The sequence below is a fragment of the Mauremys reevesii genome, linkage group 3 (assembly GCF_016161935.1).
Source record: "Mauremys reevesii isolate NIE-2019 linkage group 3, ASM1616193v1, whole genome shotgun sequence".
In the NCBI taxonomy this organism is placed as follows: domain Eukaryota; kingdom Metazoa; phylum Chordata; order Testudines; family Geoemydidae; genus Mauremys; species Mauremys reevesii.
In genome coordinates, this window is record NC_052625.1 from 180,874,703 (window position 1) to 180,894,234 (window position 19,532).

Consider the following 19,532-nt stretch of genomic DNA (forward strand, 5'->3'; position numbering starts at 1 on the left):
TGATTTTGTTTTTATATGTAACCATTTGTTCCCAATATTCTTATTCACTATCCCTTGAGTCTCTGTTTTTCGATAATAAACTTATCCTTGTGGACACTATAAATATAGCTAAGTGCTGTGGTGTTGAGCAAATTACTAGTTCTGAGTTGACTCTTACAAGCAGGCCTGGTAATTCTATGAGTGTTCAGTAGATAAGGGGCTGGACACTACAGGGAATGCCCAATAGACTTGGTGTGTGCCTATCCCTACCTGTACAGAGAGAGAGTGAGCTCCGTGGAGGCCTGGAAGGTAGTGCTTGTGCTGCCAGAGGTTATTGGTTTCAGGGAGCTGATCCACAGCCAGCATAGACAAAACTACTTTGCGCTAAGTGCAGGTGGTGGTAAGAGCCTCAGAAGCCTGGGTACCCCTGGGGAGTGGCACAATGTTACCAAAGTTGTTATTGCATGGGATTTTCAGAAAGCACCAAGTGACTTAGGAGCACAAGTCCTATTGAAAGATAATGGGACTTATATTCCTAAGTGATTTATGTGCTTTTGAAAATCCCATCCATTATTTGATAGCACCCAAAGGTTTGCTAGGCCCCCTTACAAAAGGAACAGAAGTCCTGCTCAAAGGACTTTACAGTCTAAATTTTGATATGACCTAATGAGTGAGGGTGAAGAACACTAAGGTGGGGAATTGGGATGACAGGAGGGTTACAGGATCATGATTATAAGGTAACTCAGTTAAAAGTATGTGGACATTATTGTGGTGCCTTTTAAAGGTTTTGATTTTGTAGGTATATTTATATATAAAAATGGAGAATAAAGATGTAAGACAGTGAACTTAGTTATTGTGGGCATGTGGGAGCAGTGAACTTTTAGAAGAGATTTAAACGAGGAGGGTGGTGGTGGCTTACGTAAGTTGAGCTCCGCAGGCAGCAGCGCGGCGGCAGGTCACCAGAGCGGGGGGCAGGAACCTGAGCGCAGGCATGACTGCGGAGGCGCGCCGCCGGCCCTGCTCGGCTGACCTCCCGCAGGCATGACTGCGGCAGGTCAAGCGGGCGCGACCACGGACCCGCCGCCGCGCACTCGCCGGGGCTCCAGCCGGCATGGCGGGAGGAGCGGAAAGCCAAGCCAAACCCCCCCCCAGGGAAGCCCCCCGCCCCCGCGCACTGCTTGGCGGCTGCTGGCCCAGCCCGAGCCCGCCCCCACCCCCCCCCCCCCCGGCCCCCCCTTCCCCGGGCTGCCCTGGAGGAGGGGAGGAGGGTGGTAGATCAGCCTGGTTTAGATTAGTAAAATATTTAATATGACAGCTAACCATTTGTTTTTGACCTATTCATCTACCAGAAAAAGTGTCTTCATTGGGAGCCCAGTTTTGCAATGCAAAATGCTGAATGTGTCTTACAGTCAAAGTGAGATGAGGATGCTCAGCAGCTCTAAGAATTAGGCTCACGTGTCTTCAGGCTGAAAATGATATCAGGTAGTGGGCAAAGTTGGCTAAGTGCTTTTATTTTCATTGTAGCTACATGTTGTTGTCCCAAGGTATGGATCTGCCTGTACATTCCAGTTCAGTACAAAGAACAAAACAATAGCAATTGGGAAGTTCTAACAGGAGCAGTGCAGATAGTTGGCATAATTTCTCTTTGATTTTTTTAATGAGCTAGGAGCGGAATGGCTTTACATTTTCCCAGTAGCAACAATATTTTCATATGGTATGGCCTCCATTACCATACAGAGAAAGATTGTCTTTCTACACTGTGTTCTCGTGGAGGTCAGAGGGCCACTATTTCATGTAGGGAACACTAAAGGTTATATCCCCTGAGCTGAAGTTGTTTATTCATGGAACTGCTGCCTGGATAGCGAGAAAAAGACTTCTAGGAGCAACTAGAGGAAAACATGTTGCCAAGCCCATGTGCAGCCTCCTTGGGAATTGAGGAATGTTTCCTGGAATGCTGACATTCTCTGGAACTGACTCTGGACCCAGAATATAAACTCTCAGACCTCTGTAGGCGCTGAACAATTTAAGCTTTGGTTGTATTGCTCTTTTAAAATTAAACGTGGTTGGGAATCTCAGTCAGAATTCTGAATTACTTCATGCTGTAAATAGCCTTGTGCCCCTTTCATGCCCTGAAAGTACAACCACTAAAGCATTTTTCAGAAGTTTGAAGCAATCCCAAAAGTTTTCCTTAGTTTTCATCAGCTCTGTCTGGTGGCCAGCAGTTTAAAAAGTACCAGATCCAGTTTGCCTGGAGTTCATTTTGGAAATGAATGAGGACGTATGAAAATACACAAAGATGGAATAGGATTTCTTTATGGTCAGGGAATGTTGGACATTGAACAAATGAACAAAGCACTAGAGGCAAAGGCATTATTGAGGGGCTAAAGTCATCTGAGCTGGAGCAGAGTGGTGCAAAGTGCACCTTGACTTTCTGCACTCTCAGAGGGCTTCATTCTAGGGCGACCAGACAGCAATGTGAAAAATTGGGATGGGGGGGGGGGGTAATAGGAGCCTATATAAGAAAAAGACTGAAAAATCAGGACTGTCCCTATAAAATCAGGACATCTGGTCACCCTACTTCATTCTGAGGACAGGCAGTATTGCTGTGATTTCTGCTGGGTGAGGGTAACTTTAAAATCCTCTCATGGCTGCTTAGGAGCCCCACTGGAGTAAGCTGCTGAGGGGATGCACTGAATCAGCACATCTCCCGTCCTCTTCCCTGGCTGGCATCACTGGGACTATGCTGGCCTCCCAAGTTCCCTCTCACGTGAGGAGAGTTTGTGGCTTCTTTGCAACCACTCACCTACTAGACATTCTGTCGTTGCAGGACTCTGCCAGGGCCTATGATAGTATCAGGCATAGACTGGGGTGAATCAGGGACATGATGGGCTGGGCCCAAGTGGAACAATCTTTAAATTTGTCTGAGCTGAAAATAAAATCTGTTTCTTTCTAGATCTTAGTTTAAAAAAAAAATCGCCAAGTAGAAACAACAGTAATATTTCCAAAGCAGCAGTCTGTGCCCAGAGCGCTAGTTACACTAGGATACTGCTGCTGCCTCTTAAACATGCATTCAGACTGATGCATGTGTAATCAAAGAGCCCATAGAGGGAGAGTGGTTGGCTCCCTTTTTTGATAGTAGAAGGTTTTACTCCTATGTGCCAGTTAGTGAATAACTAATTTTAACAAGAAATAATCAGGAACATATTTTCTAAATACAGTGTTACCTGAATTTAGCAGAATAAATAATAAACAGACATTTCATATTCATAAAGATTAATGAGCTCCCTGCATATGACTATACCTCTTTCAGCTATTTCAGAGCTCCAGTATCATTCCAGCATCCATTGGCATACCATGTGGGTTTGTGCTCCTCTCTGAAAATGTTCACACCATGAACCCATTACTTAATTACAAACATCCATATATTATTAATTATATTACATTAGTGCTCAAGTTCCCAAAACTTCCTTTAACCATTTGAGAGAAGCTTTTCTATGCTGGAGATCAGCCTCAGGCTGAAATTTCATGGAAAATTTCAGACGAGTCACTTCAGCCATTTCCAAGAATGAAGTTAGTGAAAAATACACTTTTTTGGCCATATTAAAAAAGGCTTACAACTTCTCCTTTGAAAAGCTGTAGTACCCCCATTCTTTGGAATAGGCACTTGAAATTTGGCAGGGTGGTGACCTTTTTCTTAGGGCTTTGCCTTTTGCTTTCCCTGTGAAATCCACCCAAATTTGACCAAGTTATAATCCTTTGAAAAATCTCAACATGCTGCGTGAGGAGCTCTCTGATGACCTGAAAATCAAAAAGGAATCATACAAAAAGTGGAGATATGGACAGATTGCTAAGGATGAGTATAAAAAATAACACAAGTATGCAGGGACACAATTAGAAAGGCAAAGGCACAAAATATGTTTCACCTAGCAAGGGGAACAATAAAAAGAGGTTCTATAAATATATTAGATTTAAGAGGAAGAGGAAGGAAAGTGTAGGTCTATTATTTAATGGGGAAGGAGAGCAAATAACAGATGATACAGAGGAGGCTGAGATGTTAAATGCCTTTTTTGCTTCAGTCTTCACTAGGAAGGTTAATTGTGACCAAATGCTTAAGACAATTAATATTAACAACAAGGGGGAAGATTCTTGGGCCAGAATAGGGTGGAAAAACAGGTTAAAGAATATTTAGATAAGTTAGATGTATTTAAGTCAGGAGGGCCAGATGAAATTCACCCTACAGTACTCACGGAACTAGCTGAAGCAATCCCTGAATCATTAGCGATTATCTTCAAGAGTGGTTGGAGGGCAAGTGAGGTCCCAGAGGACTAGGGAAGAGCACAAACAGTACTATCTTCAAAGAAAAAGAGGACCCAGAAATTGTAGACCAGTCCACCTAACTTCGATACCTGGAACGTAAGGCTTTTGACACAGTCCCACATGATGCTGTCATAAGCAAACTAGGGAAATACTGTTTAGATGAAAATACCTTAAAGTGGGTGCATAACAGGCTGGGGCCCCCTTTCATTATGATATAACGTTTAATTCAGGTTTCAGTCAAGTCTGATCATCTAGTCTGACCTCCTGTATAATGCAGGGCAAAGAATGTCTCCCAAAATAATTGCTAGAGCAGATCTTTTAGAAAAACTTCCAATTAGTATGTGATCATGTATTTTTTTTGACAGAAAAAGTCTTATCAAGTTTCTTTCTCTCCTTTTGTACTGGAGTGGGAGATTTGCTATTGACTTAAATGGTGGTGGGAGAATTGGACCAGTGGAGGGGCAACCCACTTGCCCAATCCAGCTACACAGGCCAGGCATACTCAGTATTGAAAACAAAAGAAAGCGACGTAGTGGAGGAGGGATATGAAACAAAACAGCTTGTCAATTTAGATACAGTTGGAGCAATATTTGGGAGTTGCAGCATCTGAAAGTCTGACTGTGGTTTAGAATACAGCTGCTCTCTGGAGTTTTGGAAGTACACCTCTACCTTGATATAACGCTGTTCTTGGGAGCCAAAAAAATCTTATTGTGTTATAGGTGAAACCGCGTTATATCAAACTTGCTTTGATCCACCAGAGTGCGCAGCCCCGCCCGCCCCGAGCACTGCTATACTGCATTATATCTGAATTCATGTTATATTGGGTTGCGTTATATTGAGGTAGAGGTGTAGTTATCACTCTTTGAGTTATGAGCTGCACTTTATTTTGCCTTCTAGTGTCTGTTCAAAAGAACAGCCACTGTAAATACATTAGACTGGGTATTCCCATTCTGTGTGAAATCATTTCTTTTCTAACATGAAAATAATTCATTGCTGGAATCTAAATGTTTCTGGATTGTTCAGAAGTCTTGAAAGTATCAGATTTTTTTGACTACATGCATCTTCTGTATGCTTCTTTTCAGGCACAAACCATGAATTACGTTGGGCAGTTAGCAGGCCAAGTATTTTTTACTGTGAAAGAGCTCTACAAGGGATTAAATCCTGCCACGCTATCTGGATGTATTGATATAATTGTTGTACATCAGCCAGATGGAAGTCTTCAGTGTTCCCCTTTCCACGTGCGCTTTGGGAAAATGGGGGTTCTGCGTTCTAGAGAGAAAGTGGTAAGAAAAAAGAAGTCTTGTTACTTCTCTTGTTTTCTCAGTTTGTGAACTCATTGCATGTAGATACAGAATATGTTAAGAATGTAGCAGTCAAAGCTTTCATTAGATGGTCTTTATAAAGAGCCTAAATTGTATTTTCAAGGTTCAGTTAAAATGGTTGATAATGCTATCATTATTTTAATGTGTAGACAGTTGATCATAATAACTACAAACCAAACTACAGGTAGGCAAATGTATTGATTGAAAATACAATTTCCATGTCTACATTTAGACTTTTACTTGGATTTTCACAAACTATAACTATGGCTCATGTTATTTAACTGTGAGGTGGTAAAATTTGCAGATGGCAAAATTATTTAGGTTATTCAAAGCTAGAGAAGGCTGTGAGAGACTTCAGAGGAACCTAACAAAGCTAGGAGAACTGGCAGCCTCATGTCAAATGAAAGCCACCGGTGACAAATGCATGATAATTTGTACTACTTACAGTTAATTTAGAACCTAAAATGTGCGTAATCACTCAGGAAACAGATCTGAGTGACATTGTGGGTAGCTGAGTGAAAATTGTTGCTCACTACTTCTGAGTCAAAAAGGAAAAGTGTGTATAAAGAATGGGTAGAAAATACTGGATAATGTCATTACATACATCAGTTGGATGCCCTGGCCTGAAATACTGTGTTCAGTTATGGTCACCCTAATCTCAAAAATGATTTAACAAATAGAATGGGTGACTGAAATGATTAGAGGCATAGAGATACTTCCGGCATGGAGGAGAGATTGAAAAGATTGGGGCTATGACAATGATTAAACAACAACAATGAATGGTGTGGAGATGGCAAATCAGGTTTTCCTAGGTCTCTTTTATCATAGTGCCAAGACAGGGGGCATTTAATGAACTTGAAAGGCAATACATTTACAACTGATAAAAGGAAATACAGACAAATTGTACATTGAGTGAAAATGTGATACTTTTTGATCAAAAGTATCACTGAGGTCAAGAGCTTAGTAGGATTGAAAATAGATTAGAAATTTATGTGGTTAATACAACATTGTAGCAAAGCAAAGACTCACCGGCGCCGCCTGCTGGTCATCCTGGGAATTAGCTGTTGTCCATCCCAGAGCGCCCTCTGCAGGCCGGTGTCTCACCTGCCTTAGGGCCCCTATGTCCCTCCCAGTCCCCGGTACCTTTTACCTCAGGGTTCTGCACTGCATTACCCCTGCTCTGGGTCTCCCCTCCCAGGGGAACCCCCAAGCCTCTACACCCACCTTGCCTCAGTGAATACTGTGAGTCATCATCTAGCCCCCTCTCACTGGGGCAAACTGCAGTCTGTAAACGCCACTCATCATTGGCAAGGGGTAGGACCTGCTGCCTTTGCCTATCCCCGGGCTGCCCCTCTGCAGCCCCCAGTACCTGTTTTAGTCTTTAACCAGGCTCGCAGCCTGGGGATTTGCCAGGCTGGAGCTCCCCAGCTTCCCCTTGCCTTTCCCCTATACCCTGAGCTTCCAGTCAGCCATGTCCTTCTCCCTCCAAAGCTGGAGAGAAACTGACTCAGTCCCTGGCTCGCAGCCCGTTTATAGGGCCAGCTGTGCCCTAATTGAGGCATGGCCCCAGCTGTGGCTGCTTCCCCAGTCAGCCTAGCCTTTCACAGGAGCAGGGTAACTGCCCTGCTACAAACATCTACAGTTACATTAGATAAAACACAGAATTTTTTTATATGGGATAAAAGCTTTCATGATTCAGGGTGCAAGCCAACTATTAATTAACCAAAACAACAAGGAGTCCTTGTGGCACCACAAGGACTCCTCGTTGTTTTTGCTGATACAGACGAACACGGCTACCACTCTGAAACCTGTCATTAACTAACAGAGGTTAGCAAGATACTGCCCCAAGAGGCAGCTTTCCCCATAATTATCTACTATAGGTTTCTTTCACCTTCCTCTGAAGCATCTGACCAGTGTCAGGGACAGGATAGAGCAATAGAAGGAATTGATATGGCAGTTCCTCTGTTCCTAAGATTGCTTTATTTTTATTGTTTTTTTTTTCCCCCCAAGGTTGACATAGAAATTAATGGTGAACCTGTAGATTTGCACATGAAACTAGGAGACAATGGAGAGGCATTTTTTGTACAGGAAATGGACAATGATCAGGTAATGTCTAAAGATGATTTTCATTTGTCAACATTCTGATGCATACATTGTGGCAGCGATTTTGAATTTAGGGCTTTTGTTTAAAAATATACCTCGATCTAGTATATGTTTTACTGTGTCATTCTGACAGTTGCTGTGCATTTTTTCTCACAGAGGAGTTTGGTACTGGATTAAATTAGCATTTCAGGTTTGACAGCTTGGCAAAGCCCATTGTCAAAGTAATAAGTAAGGCCCAAATGTGCGTGTGGTGTGTGTGTGTGTGTGCGCGCGCGCATGCACACACAGGCACAAAAATATGTACACTTTAGCACATTCCAAATATCCGCAAGTACATTGCCTAATGCACACTTGTAATCAGTGATTTACACTGACTAGGTCTATGCTTGCACAAATCTCTGATTTGTGTGTGTGCATTGAGCATTGTGCTTATGCAAAAGTGCGCATGTCCTTTTAAACATTTGGTCTTAAAGTGTTCATGTTACTCATTAAAGGTATGATTCTGCACCCATTACTCACACTGAAAACTACTTAAACTAGAACTCCTGTTGTGAGAATCTGTGATTAACTGCTATGCACTTTAAATGAGGGCCATACTGATGTTGATGACACTTCCCACAAGGTAGAGAAGGGGAAACCTTTTAAGGGTATTTGCTTTAGGAGTATGCGACAATTGTTTTGATTCTCCAGCATGAGACAACTTTTTAAACCCTGATGCACCAGTTTAGTCCCATTAACTTCAGTTATGAGTTGCATCCATGAACAATCTTTCTCCCCACGTCTTTACATCTAAATATATTAGATGGTAGCAATCATTTCCAGATAAATAAGATTGCTAGGAAACTTTCCACATGTATTTTAGAGGGAGTGTGTATATTATTTAGTGTATATAACCACATAAACAGAATCTTTGGGAAAGTTCTGGTCTCCATGAAATCTTGACATTGTGTGATACAAGTCATACCTGTCACTGATGCAGAGGTTACTAGGTCCCTACTGTTTCCTGAGTCTGACCGCACTCCTGTCCCTGTTTTTTTTATTAGTTGTCCCCCAAACTCAGTTGGGTTTTGAGGTCCTGTAGGTCCTCCCCTTAGGCTGAGAGGGGGATCCTTTAGCTTCCGCCCGCCCACTTCCCGGAACCCAATAGGTACTGTTTCCTGAGAGTGGTGTGATCGTCACGCAGATCATGGGGCATGACTAGGGCATAAATTATGAATCTTCACTTAAGAAATAGTGGTTCCATCGCTTAATAAGCATTGAATTCTGCCCTGGGATGTGCACAGTGCCTGCAAAGCTCCCATTCAACTGGAGCCTAAGCAATCATCTAATATATGTTCGAGTTGCCTTGTGTGAAAAGTGAAAGGAACAATTGTGTTACAAGGCAGAGCCCTAACTGAATGTGGAAGTGAAGGCGCCTTCCAGGGTGCAGCATGTGCTCCACTGTGTACCTGGGTAATTCGATGAGCCTTTTGTTGGGTGGGGTGTGGCTCTGCCTCCTCCCTTCCTGTCCTCCTTTGGCAGGGAGACCGCCGCTTGTTGGGGCACACGGCAGAAGCAGTCTCTGTGTTCAGGGAGTGTAGGGACAGTCATTGTGCCTCTGGGTGGGACAGCGTGTGGAAGCTTCTCAGGCCTCTCCTTGCATCCATGCTGGGGCCTGTCACATTCTAGCCCAGTGTCTCCATTCTGATGTGTTAACAATTGAGATGAGCCTGAGCCACAAGCTTTGGGTGTGGATCCAGAGCAGAGTGTGTGGAGGTTTGGATCTAGGATGCTGGTTCAGGCCCATTAGAGAGACAGAGAGTGCTGAGCTATTAAGATGGATCAGACTTACCCCAAAATTCTATGTTGTTTGGTTCTTCTGGTTCTGGCCTATATCTAGCATCAGCTGGCTAGAGACACGGGCCAGTATTAGCTATACAGAAGAACCTCTTAGTGCAAGTACCTCTAGGAACTGCCACCCTGAAACCGTTCCCCCACAGCCTGGAGCCTAGGGAGTACACATGAGGAAGGGGCACTCTGGGCCTGAGTTGTTTTGATAGTCAGTTGGGTTAATGGACAGAGACCATTCTGCTCAGATGCTAGACCTTTATTTTTGACTGTGGGAGGGAATAATATACCCCCTGGTTTTGATTTTTGTCTTCAGGAGGTAATTCCTTACCACCTTGCTACCTCCCCCATTCTGTCAGAGGGAGCTGCTCTGATGGAATCACAGCTGAAGAGGAACTTAATGGACAGGGTGAGGAACCTGGAGTCCACTGGATCCTCACAGGTATCAATCCCCGGTCTTGCTTCCCAGTCTGCTATAGAAAGCGCCTCGATTTGTGTCTCTGTGAAGAAAAGAAGGAAGAGGAGGAGGAAATCTACCCATAAACTTGACAGTTTAAAAAGAGAAGAGCATGGAGACACATCAGAAGATGAAGAAATGTTTTCTATACAGATTAGTTCAGAGGAAGAGAATGAGCCCGTGGACAGTATGAGGTATCATCATTTATAATGTAGATCTAATGCCAGATTGAAAGGATTAAATGTTTCTTGCATGTATTGCACAGAGAGGGGACTCAGGTGTTTTTCTGGATGTGTGTGTAAAAATGTCCTTCTGAATTAATAACCAAACCCTGAAAACTAGTTATGAAATCCGAGAGACTTCTGGTCTGAAACCAACATGGAGAAAACCCCTTTTTAGTTTGGCTATTACTCCCTGGTAATGTATAGGTACAGGAATCTAATAGATACTCATGATCATAGCCTTAGCTAGTGTAAATTAGCATTCCTGCATTGATTTCAGTGGACCTACCCTGATATACACCAGCAGAGAATTTGGCCTATACTCTATCTTGTGTCCATACAGTGGATAAAACATTCTCACGATTAATCCAGAATATCCAGATCCACTAATTACTGGAGCTATAATTGTGCAGACCCCATAGATCCTGAAGTTACAAGCATGGAGAGCCAACCGCTCTGTGAGTCCTCTCTTGGTCCCCTTTGTTCAGCTCTGCAGTTGGCTCTCCCTTGTTTTCCTCTCCCTACCTGTGTTTCAGAGCAACAATAGCTCATGGGTGCATTTCTGCTTTGAAATCTGGCAGAATAGGAGGGAAGCTTGTGACGTACAGTGATTACTGCTTCGGATTTATCACCTCCTACTATATGCACTTCCCACCCGCCATACATCTACTCTGAACCAGAAAAGCTCCATCTCCACAGTCTGTGTACAAAAGGGATGTTGAGGATTCAGAAGGTGAGAGTAGCATGTAGCAGAGTCATTGCTTCCCCCTTCCGTTGCCCCCATCCACTTCTGCAGATTTCAGCTTCCCTCCAGCAGCACACATGGCTGAGGAGCATCTGGCCCTGAGAATGAGTTTTAATCTAGGAAATTGACAGCAAAGTGACCAGGAGAATGATATCTGTGGAACTATAGGGTGTGAGTCAGACTGTGGCTTTCTCTCACAATTTGATTTATACCAACATCTGGGTGTCTTCTTACTAGAACAGGGATCGGCAACCTTTGGCACGTGGCCTGCCAGGGTAAGCACCCTGGCAGGCCGGGCCGGTTTGTTTACCTGCTGTGTCCGCAGGTTCGGCCGATCGTGGCTCCCACTGGCTGCTGTTTGCTGCTCCAGGCCAATGGGGTAGGGGAGGAGTGTCAGCCAGCACATCCCTCAGCTCACGCCGCTTTCCCCAGCCCCCACTGGCCTGGAGTGGCGAACCACGGCCAGTGGGAGCCGCGATCGGCCGAACCTGCAGATGCGGCAGGTAAACAAACTGGCCCGGCCCTCCAGTGTGCTTACCCTGGCAAGCCGCGTGTCAAACGTTGCCGATCCCTGTACTAGAACATGTCTGCATTATTCTGTCTATTAACTGAGATACGAGGAAATTTAATATTCAAACATTATTTTAACTTCCATTTTTTTTTATGCTCAGGATATCTGTTACGGATGAGTTTAGTGAAGAAGTGTCTGAAATAAATGCTTCTGGAATCAGTATGCTTTCACAGTCTGCACCATACGCCCATTCAGATGGAGAGTGGTCACACCTTCAGAGGTACAGTATACAGAAGTATAATATATAGGTTTTTTTAAACAATTTCTCCTTCCTCATTTAGTCCTACTTGCTGCCTTCTCAAGTCTTGTGGAGTCAAGCATTGTCACTATCAAACTACTAGATGAATACCTTCTACAGTTGAATATGCAGTATTGTTGTAGCCATGTCAGTCCCAGGATATTAGAGAGACAAGTTGGGTGAGATAATATCTTTTATTGAACCAACTTCTGTTAGTGAGAGAAACAAGTTTTTGAGCAACACACAGCTCTTTTCAGGTCTGGGAAAGGTACTCCCAATGTCACATTTCCATTTAGCTATGACGCTGGGAGAACCTTTCCCAGACCTGAAGAAGAGCTCTGTGGGGCTTGAAAGCTTGTCTCTGTCACCAATAGAAGTTGGTCCAATAAAAGATATTGCCTCACCCACCTTGTCTCTACATTTGAATTCTGACAGTATGCAACAGCTTTAGGGCAACTCAACTCTCTCACTTCAAATGTGGACTATGCTGTGTTTGAATCCTAGAATATTTGTTGCCTTAATCTGGTCACATGCCCAGTGCTGATCTTTGAAGTTGGGAATCGTGCTGCCCTAAACCAAAAATTCATTTGTCCAGAAACAATGATCGAATCCTGCAGCAATTACTCACATGTGTAGTAACACTGATGGAACTTGAATCCATGCTACACAGAAAGACTTTAATGAATTTAATCATGAGTCTATTTTTTTGTACTTTTTTTTTAACCTTCCAAGAACTTGCAAGATTGCACTCTAATATGCAGGGTTGTGAGTTCAATCCTTGAGGGGGCCACTTAGGGATCTGGGGCAAAAATCAGTACTTGGTCCTGCTAGTGAAGGCAGGAGGCTGGACTCGATGACCTTTTGAGGTCCCTTCCAGTTCTAGGAGATTGGTATATCTTCAATTATTATATTATTATAATATGTAAAAAACCAAGATTCTTTATGATTGAAGAAAATAAGCTTCCTTTGTCTATTTCAAAAAAACTATTTCTTTAGTTACAAAGGTGACTATAACATGGAATGTTCATTATAGATAATAAACACATATACATACAGCATACTATATACATATATTTCTTATGCATTTCTTGTTTAATACTCTTTGCGTACACACAGTTTGAGTGTGCATACATTAGAATCAAAGTGTGTCAATTTGGATTGCATTTCTTCCTCCTGAGGAACAGCCTCAAAGCTGTTCAGTTGACATCAAACAGGTCCTCTTTCCGCATGTCACAGTGAGGTTCCAATGGAGTCTATTTCTTGGTGACTTGGTGGCTGGTTTGAACTGTATGCTACCTTTGTGCTTCTTGATTACAGTGCTCAGATTTTGAAAACTTGAGATGCACAGTCCTGTTTTCAAATGGCCTTTGAGTGCCTGAAGAGCTTGTGTTAATTAGCACCTATTTTGAATAATGACACCCAGTTTTTCTCTCTTTCAATGTATCGTGCTATCCAGTAAGCCTATAGATTGCACAGGGCCATCCTCTCATCTCACTGTTCCAGCAGATGGAGGCCTATCTAGTTCTTGTCCTCATCAATCCTCTCACTTCCCTGCTACAGACAGGTAGAGGAGTTATTCTCCCTCTCTTGGGATGTGTGATTAATCCTTTAATGCATTAACAGTATGCGAATTTTGCCTAACTTACAAAGCTGCTTATTACTAACCTAGACACTTGGGAGGAAAATGCAAGATAGCAGAAATTCCTTTACTTACCTCCTACCTGGGCTTTGAATGTAGAGAAGCCCTGCATTGCACTATGATGGGTAATATAACATCAGTATAATGAGGAAAAGGATTAGAAAAATGGAAAAAAGATCAAGAAAACATCCAAGGACAAATGCTCCAGCTCCTCGGCTGGTGTTAATTGCTGTAGTTCTATTGAAGTTAATACAGACATTTCCTTTTGGGCTTTCTGTAGTTTAATTTAAAAAAAAAAAGTTATTTCCATTTCACAGAAAACGGTGCCTTCCTGCGGAGTCTGCTTTCCCTCTATGGTAACACAGTATTTTTAAATGAAAAATCTAAAACCCCTCACGAGATGATGCTTAATCAGATAAGAGAGGGGGCGGTATGAGTGAGGGAGCCTTTTTCTCTTGTCCTCCTATCTTTATTCTTTGGGTGGGGGATGGAAGCTTTTCTGTACTTTGGAATGTAGGGGAGAGAATATCTCTAGAGAGGAAGGATGGTCCAGGCAATAGCATAGGACTTAGGAGACCTAGATTAAAGTCCCTACTGTGCTACATCCTTCTTATGTAACTATGGGCAAGTCACTTAGCCTCTCTGCACCACCATTCCCCATCAGCATTTAAATAACAGCTGATGAAGATATGGTAGTAGGCTGTCTTTCCCATGCTTGAGGATTTCCGCCGAGATGCCAGCTTTTCCAGGAGCCTTGCCACTTGATAGCAAATCAATGGCCTTGCTTAGTTCTTCTACAGTGGGCTCCACATCTAGCTCTGGCATGACCTGTAGAGTTGGTATTTGGTCCAGTGATTTGTAGGTGATGTTTCTTTCTTGTGTGTATACCTCTGACTTCACAAAAGTCATCTTACTGGGCCTACAACAGCTGGCGAATCGTGTCTACCCTGAATCACAGTGCGGATTCTGGGCTGGAAGATCAACTATAGACATGGTATTTTCTCTGAGTCAACTCCAAAAAAAAGTGCAGAGAGCAAAACTGACCATTGTATATTGCCTTTGTGGACCTAACCAAAGCATTCAACACAATCAGCAGAGCAGGTCTGTTTGTAATACTAGAAAAGATAGGATGCCCACCAACCCTGCTATGTCTTATATGTTCATTCCACAACAACATGACAGCAACTGTCCAGTTTGATAGATCCACTTTGGACAGCTTTGAGATGAAAAGTGGAGTGAAACAAGGATGTGTTCTTGCCCCTACACTCTTTGGAATCTTCTTCTCGGTACTTTTGAACTGTGCATTTAAGTACATGAAAGATGGAGTGCATCTCCACACAAGATCGGATGGGAAACTCTCTTCAACCTATCATGACTTAACTCAAAGACCAAAGTCAAAAAGGTGCTAATCAGGGAACTTCTATTTGCTGATGCTGCTTCCCACATAGCCCATGGTGAAGAACTACTACAGGAACTCATGGACCACCTTTCACATGCTTGTCAGGCATTTACTCTCACCATCAGCATTAAGAAAACTGTTGTATTAGGACAGGGAGCTCCACAAGATCCTTCAATTACCTTAAATGCAAACCAGCTAGAAGTAGTCCAAAAGTCCAGCTATTTAGGCTCTACAGTGACCACCAACCTCCCACTGGATGAAGAACTAAATGTTCGCATTGGAAAGGCTGCCGCCACCTTTAGCAGACTAACTAAAAGAGCGTGGAACAACTCAACATTTACCATCAAGACCAAAATGCTACTGTATCAAGCCTGTATCCTCAGAACTCTCATGTATGGTGGGGAAACATGGGCAACTTATGCTTATCAGGAGGAAAGGTTAAACAGTTTCCACCTATGCTGTTTACGCCACATACTCAACACCAAATGGCAGGATAAAGTCACCAACACAGAGGTTCTTCAAAGGACAAACCTGCACAAGCAAAGACAACTTCTCTGGCTGTGCCATCTGAGTAGGCCGGAAGACGGACACATACCCAAGGGCATGCTATACAGGGAGTTATCAGAGGGAACAAGAACAACAGGATGTCCCAAGCTTCACTATAAAGACGCATGCAAGCAAGATATAAAGGAATTTGTAATTGAGCCTGACCAATGGGAAATCTTGGCAAGTGGTCATAACAAGTGGCGCCATCATCTCCATCAGGGTATCAAAGTCCATGACAGAAGCTGGCTCCTACAGCTTGAAGAGAAAAGAGTCTGTAAGAAGCAAGCAGCTCCCAATACATTTGCAATAACTGCCAAAGATCATGCAAATCTTGGATTGGATGATTCAGTTACATGAGACATTGCAAACCATCTACATCATAGACAGCAATTCCTACTCTCTCTCGTATGCGAAAGGATGCTGACATGACAGTGACTAAAGTAAGGTTTCCATTCTTTATTGTGTAACATCAACGGAATGCTGGATATGGTTCAATCATGGTTTAACCTGTAATAACTAATTGAAGACAATGGAATTTCACAAATCTCACCAAGGGCTTAATTGGAAAACAGTGGGGTTGCACAGTGATAACAGGGCCTAATTCAGCCTATGGAACCTTTATTACAGATGTTGATTTGAGAGAAGAAAGAGCCTAGTTTGAATCTCAGATCTCAGGCAGTCTTTGCCGGGTTGGTGGTTATAAAGATGGAAGCTCTCAATGCCGTTTTACCATGTCATTTTTCCAAGCACAACACCACTTTAAATAATCAAAAACACATCCCTCCTGTGCTCAAATGCATCTTTTCTATGTCAGCAACAAACAGATAGATAAAGAGAACATCAGTTCCTTTTAGCATTTGATCAGGCAGCTAGTGTGCTGTGAATGCTACTTATTCCCCTGTACACAGCCGTCACACTGTTCCCTTGTGGTCTCTCTGTCTGTTTGTCTATCCCCCTGTCTCTTATCTAAAGCTTAGATTGTAAGAGCTTCAGGCTGAGACTCTATTATGATACCTCTTAGCACAGCACCTATCATGATGGGGTCCTGCCTTCACAGCACTACTGCAGTGCACATAACAAATGTCAAAGTTAATAATCATTTCACTAGTGTTTATTGTATGCCTGAGGAATTCCCCACTTTTGCTATTCTGCCTGACCTATTGGTGCACATCACCGGGCTGTGATGGTAAGTGGACTATTTTGACAACTCTCAGTCCTATCCAAATATTTACTGCTTTAATGAAGTTCAGATCATGCTACATAGTTCCCTTTGTAAAAAATACTGTGCTCTTTCAGGGGTAGATTCTGTAACAGTTTTTTCTGGCTAAATTCAGTCTGTTTTGTGGGATTATAATTTATCCCCCCATAGTCTTCAACATCATTCTCTAATCTCCCCATCTCTCCCACTGAGATCCCACCCTTCCATTTATTTATTTTCCCTTCTGATGTATACCTCCTAGGCTTGACGTTCATGTCATAATCACCATTTTTTAAAACATGGCCAGGATTCCTTTGGGAGCCATTAATATTCTTGAGGCTACTGACCAATGCAAGACATCCCTTCCTCAGGGGTTTAGTGCATTACCTGAAGAATTTCCCAACCCCTTCCAAGACAGAGAGCAAGAAATCAGAAGTGGGAAATGAACCTAGAAGGTCTCCTACCTGGCAGGACACAATCACTAGATTACCAGATTTACATGGTCTTTATCTTGAATATGTCCAGCTCATCCCTGATTGAAGCATGCAAAACTCTGCCATTGCTCTGGCACTTAATTTGTCCCAATTCAGTAAAAAGCAAAACAAAAATCTTTGAAGACAATATGCAATGTGATCATGAGCTTTGTTAGTCTTGTATCAAAATTGATTTTTGACAGCAGCTATGTGCAGTGAACACTGTCTTAAGCCGACACAGCATGGCAAAAATATACAACATGAGGTGTGAAGGCAGAAGTATATACACATATGAGCTCATAAACATAGTTCGTGCCTTCAGTAATAAACCAGGGGTCACTTCAGAGAGGTGCTGGTCAGTGGTAGGAGCGGTTTAACATTATTAAGGGAACATGGTGTGTAAAGAAAAAAGTCCTTGAGTTTGTCATTGTAAGCCCAGGGGAAGTGCTGAGGTAGGGGAAGTCCCACATCACAGTTCAGGGTATTTAAATTCCTGGTGATTTTTCATATAATTCTGCCAGGCTCAATCCCTATCCATGGGGGGAGGAGTTCTCTCTTCAGTTGAGTAACCTCATGGCCCAAAAAAGACTATGCATGCCCATGGAAGAGGAAATCCTTTCCAAGCAGAGCAGTGGTAGTATGCTGCAAAGCGACAGTGCATTTGCATTATATGCTTACGTTCTTTCTCAGTCTTGGAGTCTCCTAAAGTCATTTGTTTGTGACGGTTCTAAAGGCATGGTGTGTTGCAGATCTGTGCTGTGTAGCTTTTTGCTTCCCAGTGCCCTTGTGCAATGGAATCATGGTAGTTTTGGGACTTCTGTGGGCAGGAAGAGGGTCCGAGACTTCCACTCTAAGGGAGTGACAGCTCACCTCAGAATGCTAAGAACACCAACCCCAGCTTGCGATTTGCAGATGGCATGGGAAACTAACCTTTGCATAATGTTCCAACTAATCTAAGTAGCAGGAATGTTTTAACATCTTTTATTTATTTATTTATTTATTGCAAATAATGCAGTATTTCTGGTGCACGTTTACATTTCTGATTTGATATTACAGCACTTAATTTAAGAGGCCCAGACATCCCAAACATTCTGATTATAATTCTTGTGCACTTAAAGTTACGTTAGTGTTTGTATGTTAATCTACAAGGGGAGCGCTATAGAAAAGAATTTTGGAATGTGGACATCTTTTGCCTTCTAAAATTTTAAGTTTTATTATATCTAAATTGCATTTAAGCAACGCTAGACATTTACAAAATGAAATATTGAATATATATGCAGGAGGGGGGGAGGGATAGCTCTAGTGGTTTGAGCATTGGCTTGCTAAAACCAGGGTTGTGAGTTCAATCCTTGAGGGGGCCATTTAGGGATCTGGGGCAAAATCAGTACTTGGTCCTGCTAGTGAAGGCAGGGGGCTGGACTCAATGACCTTTCAAGGTCCCTTCTAGTTCAAGGAGATAGGATCTCTCCATTAATTTAATTCATTGTGCTTGTGTGAAATGCCCAGTAGATGCATTCTTGTTTTTTGTGGGGGGACAAGGGTGGATTAGTAGGATTGCTGGGTTCAAGTCCTAACCCACCTTCTGATTTACTGTGTTCCCTTGGGTAAGTCACTTAAGGACAGATTTTCAAAAGTAGTTAGGCGCCTAAAGATGCAAATAGACACCTGGGCCTTGATCGATGGAAGCTAGGAGCCTAAATACCTTTGTGTATGTGGGCCCCAGTGGAATTTTCAAAAGTGCATAGATGTATAACTCCCATGAAAATCCCACTAGATGCCTGTTTGCATCTTTAGGCATGTAAATATCTTTAAAAATCTTAATCTCCTCATCTGTAAAATGATGAGAATGTGGTGAGCATTGATTAATGATTGTAAAGAGCTTGGAAATCAATAGGAAAAATTTTTTTACAGCAAGGACGCTTGCAAATGTGCTGATTTTCTTAAATAACTAATTACTTGTAGCTGGAGGAACTTAGCATTTGCCATGTTTAAGGTATTTCCTATAGCAAGCACAGGAAACTACAAGGGCAAAATGCAGATAATTAGGTAACCGTGTCTATTTATCAGAGGGAAAATTGTCAAGTTTTAAGATCTGCCATTGTGCTAGTGCAAAGTAATTGTTATCTGAGAACAGTCAGACTAAAGAAGCTCAATCTATTTAGTTGATCTAAGAAAAAGTTAAGAAAGGTCATAGTCATGACAAATTCAGATTAGAATTTAAAAGCACATTTTTAATAGTGAGGGTAATTAACTGTGGGAACAGCTTTTCCGGGGATGTGGTAGATTCTTTAAATCAAGATTGGATTTGGATTTAAAATATATGCTCTAGTTCAGCCATAAATTGTAGGCTTGATGCAGGAATTTGGGATGAAATTTGAGGGGCTTGTGCTATGCAGGAGGTCAGACTAGATGATCAGAGTCATCCCTTCTGGCTTTACAGTCTATGAACCATCGCTGATTAGTGGCTGATTTGACCATTTGTACTATTGACTACTGA

General features: G+C 42.6%; 1 protein-coding gene across 23 annotated transcripts in view; it reads left to right on the top strand.

Annotated features, from left to right (window-relative positions):
• The window catches only part of LPIN1 (lipin 1), a 114,226-nt gene that overhangs the window by 15,662 nt on the left and 79,032 nt on the right, over positions 1-19,532 (top strand). For 13 of the 23 annotated variants that reach the window (XM_039530730.1, XM_039530729.1, XM_039530739.1 and 10 more), the window contains 6 exons: positions 1,329-1,461; positions 5,379-5,579; positions 7,629-7,724; positions 9,865-10,199; positions 11,643-11,762; positions 13,237-13,344. In XM_039530730.1, coding sequence (XP_039386664.1) covers positions 5,388-5,579; positions 7,629-7,724; positions 9,865-10,199; positions 11,643-11,762; positions 13,237-13,344 — 851 coding nt within the window. In that variant the 5' untranslated portion in view covers positions 1,329-1,461; positions 5,379-5,387. Of the gene's footprint in view, positions 1-1,328; positions 1,462-5,378; positions 5,580-7,628; positions 7,725-9,864; positions 10,200-11,642; positions 11,763-13,236; positions 13,345-19,532 lie in introns of those variants that run through there. The other 10 variants (XM_039530728.1, XM_039530727.1, XM_039530743.1 and 7 more) reach the window with 3 other exon arrangements.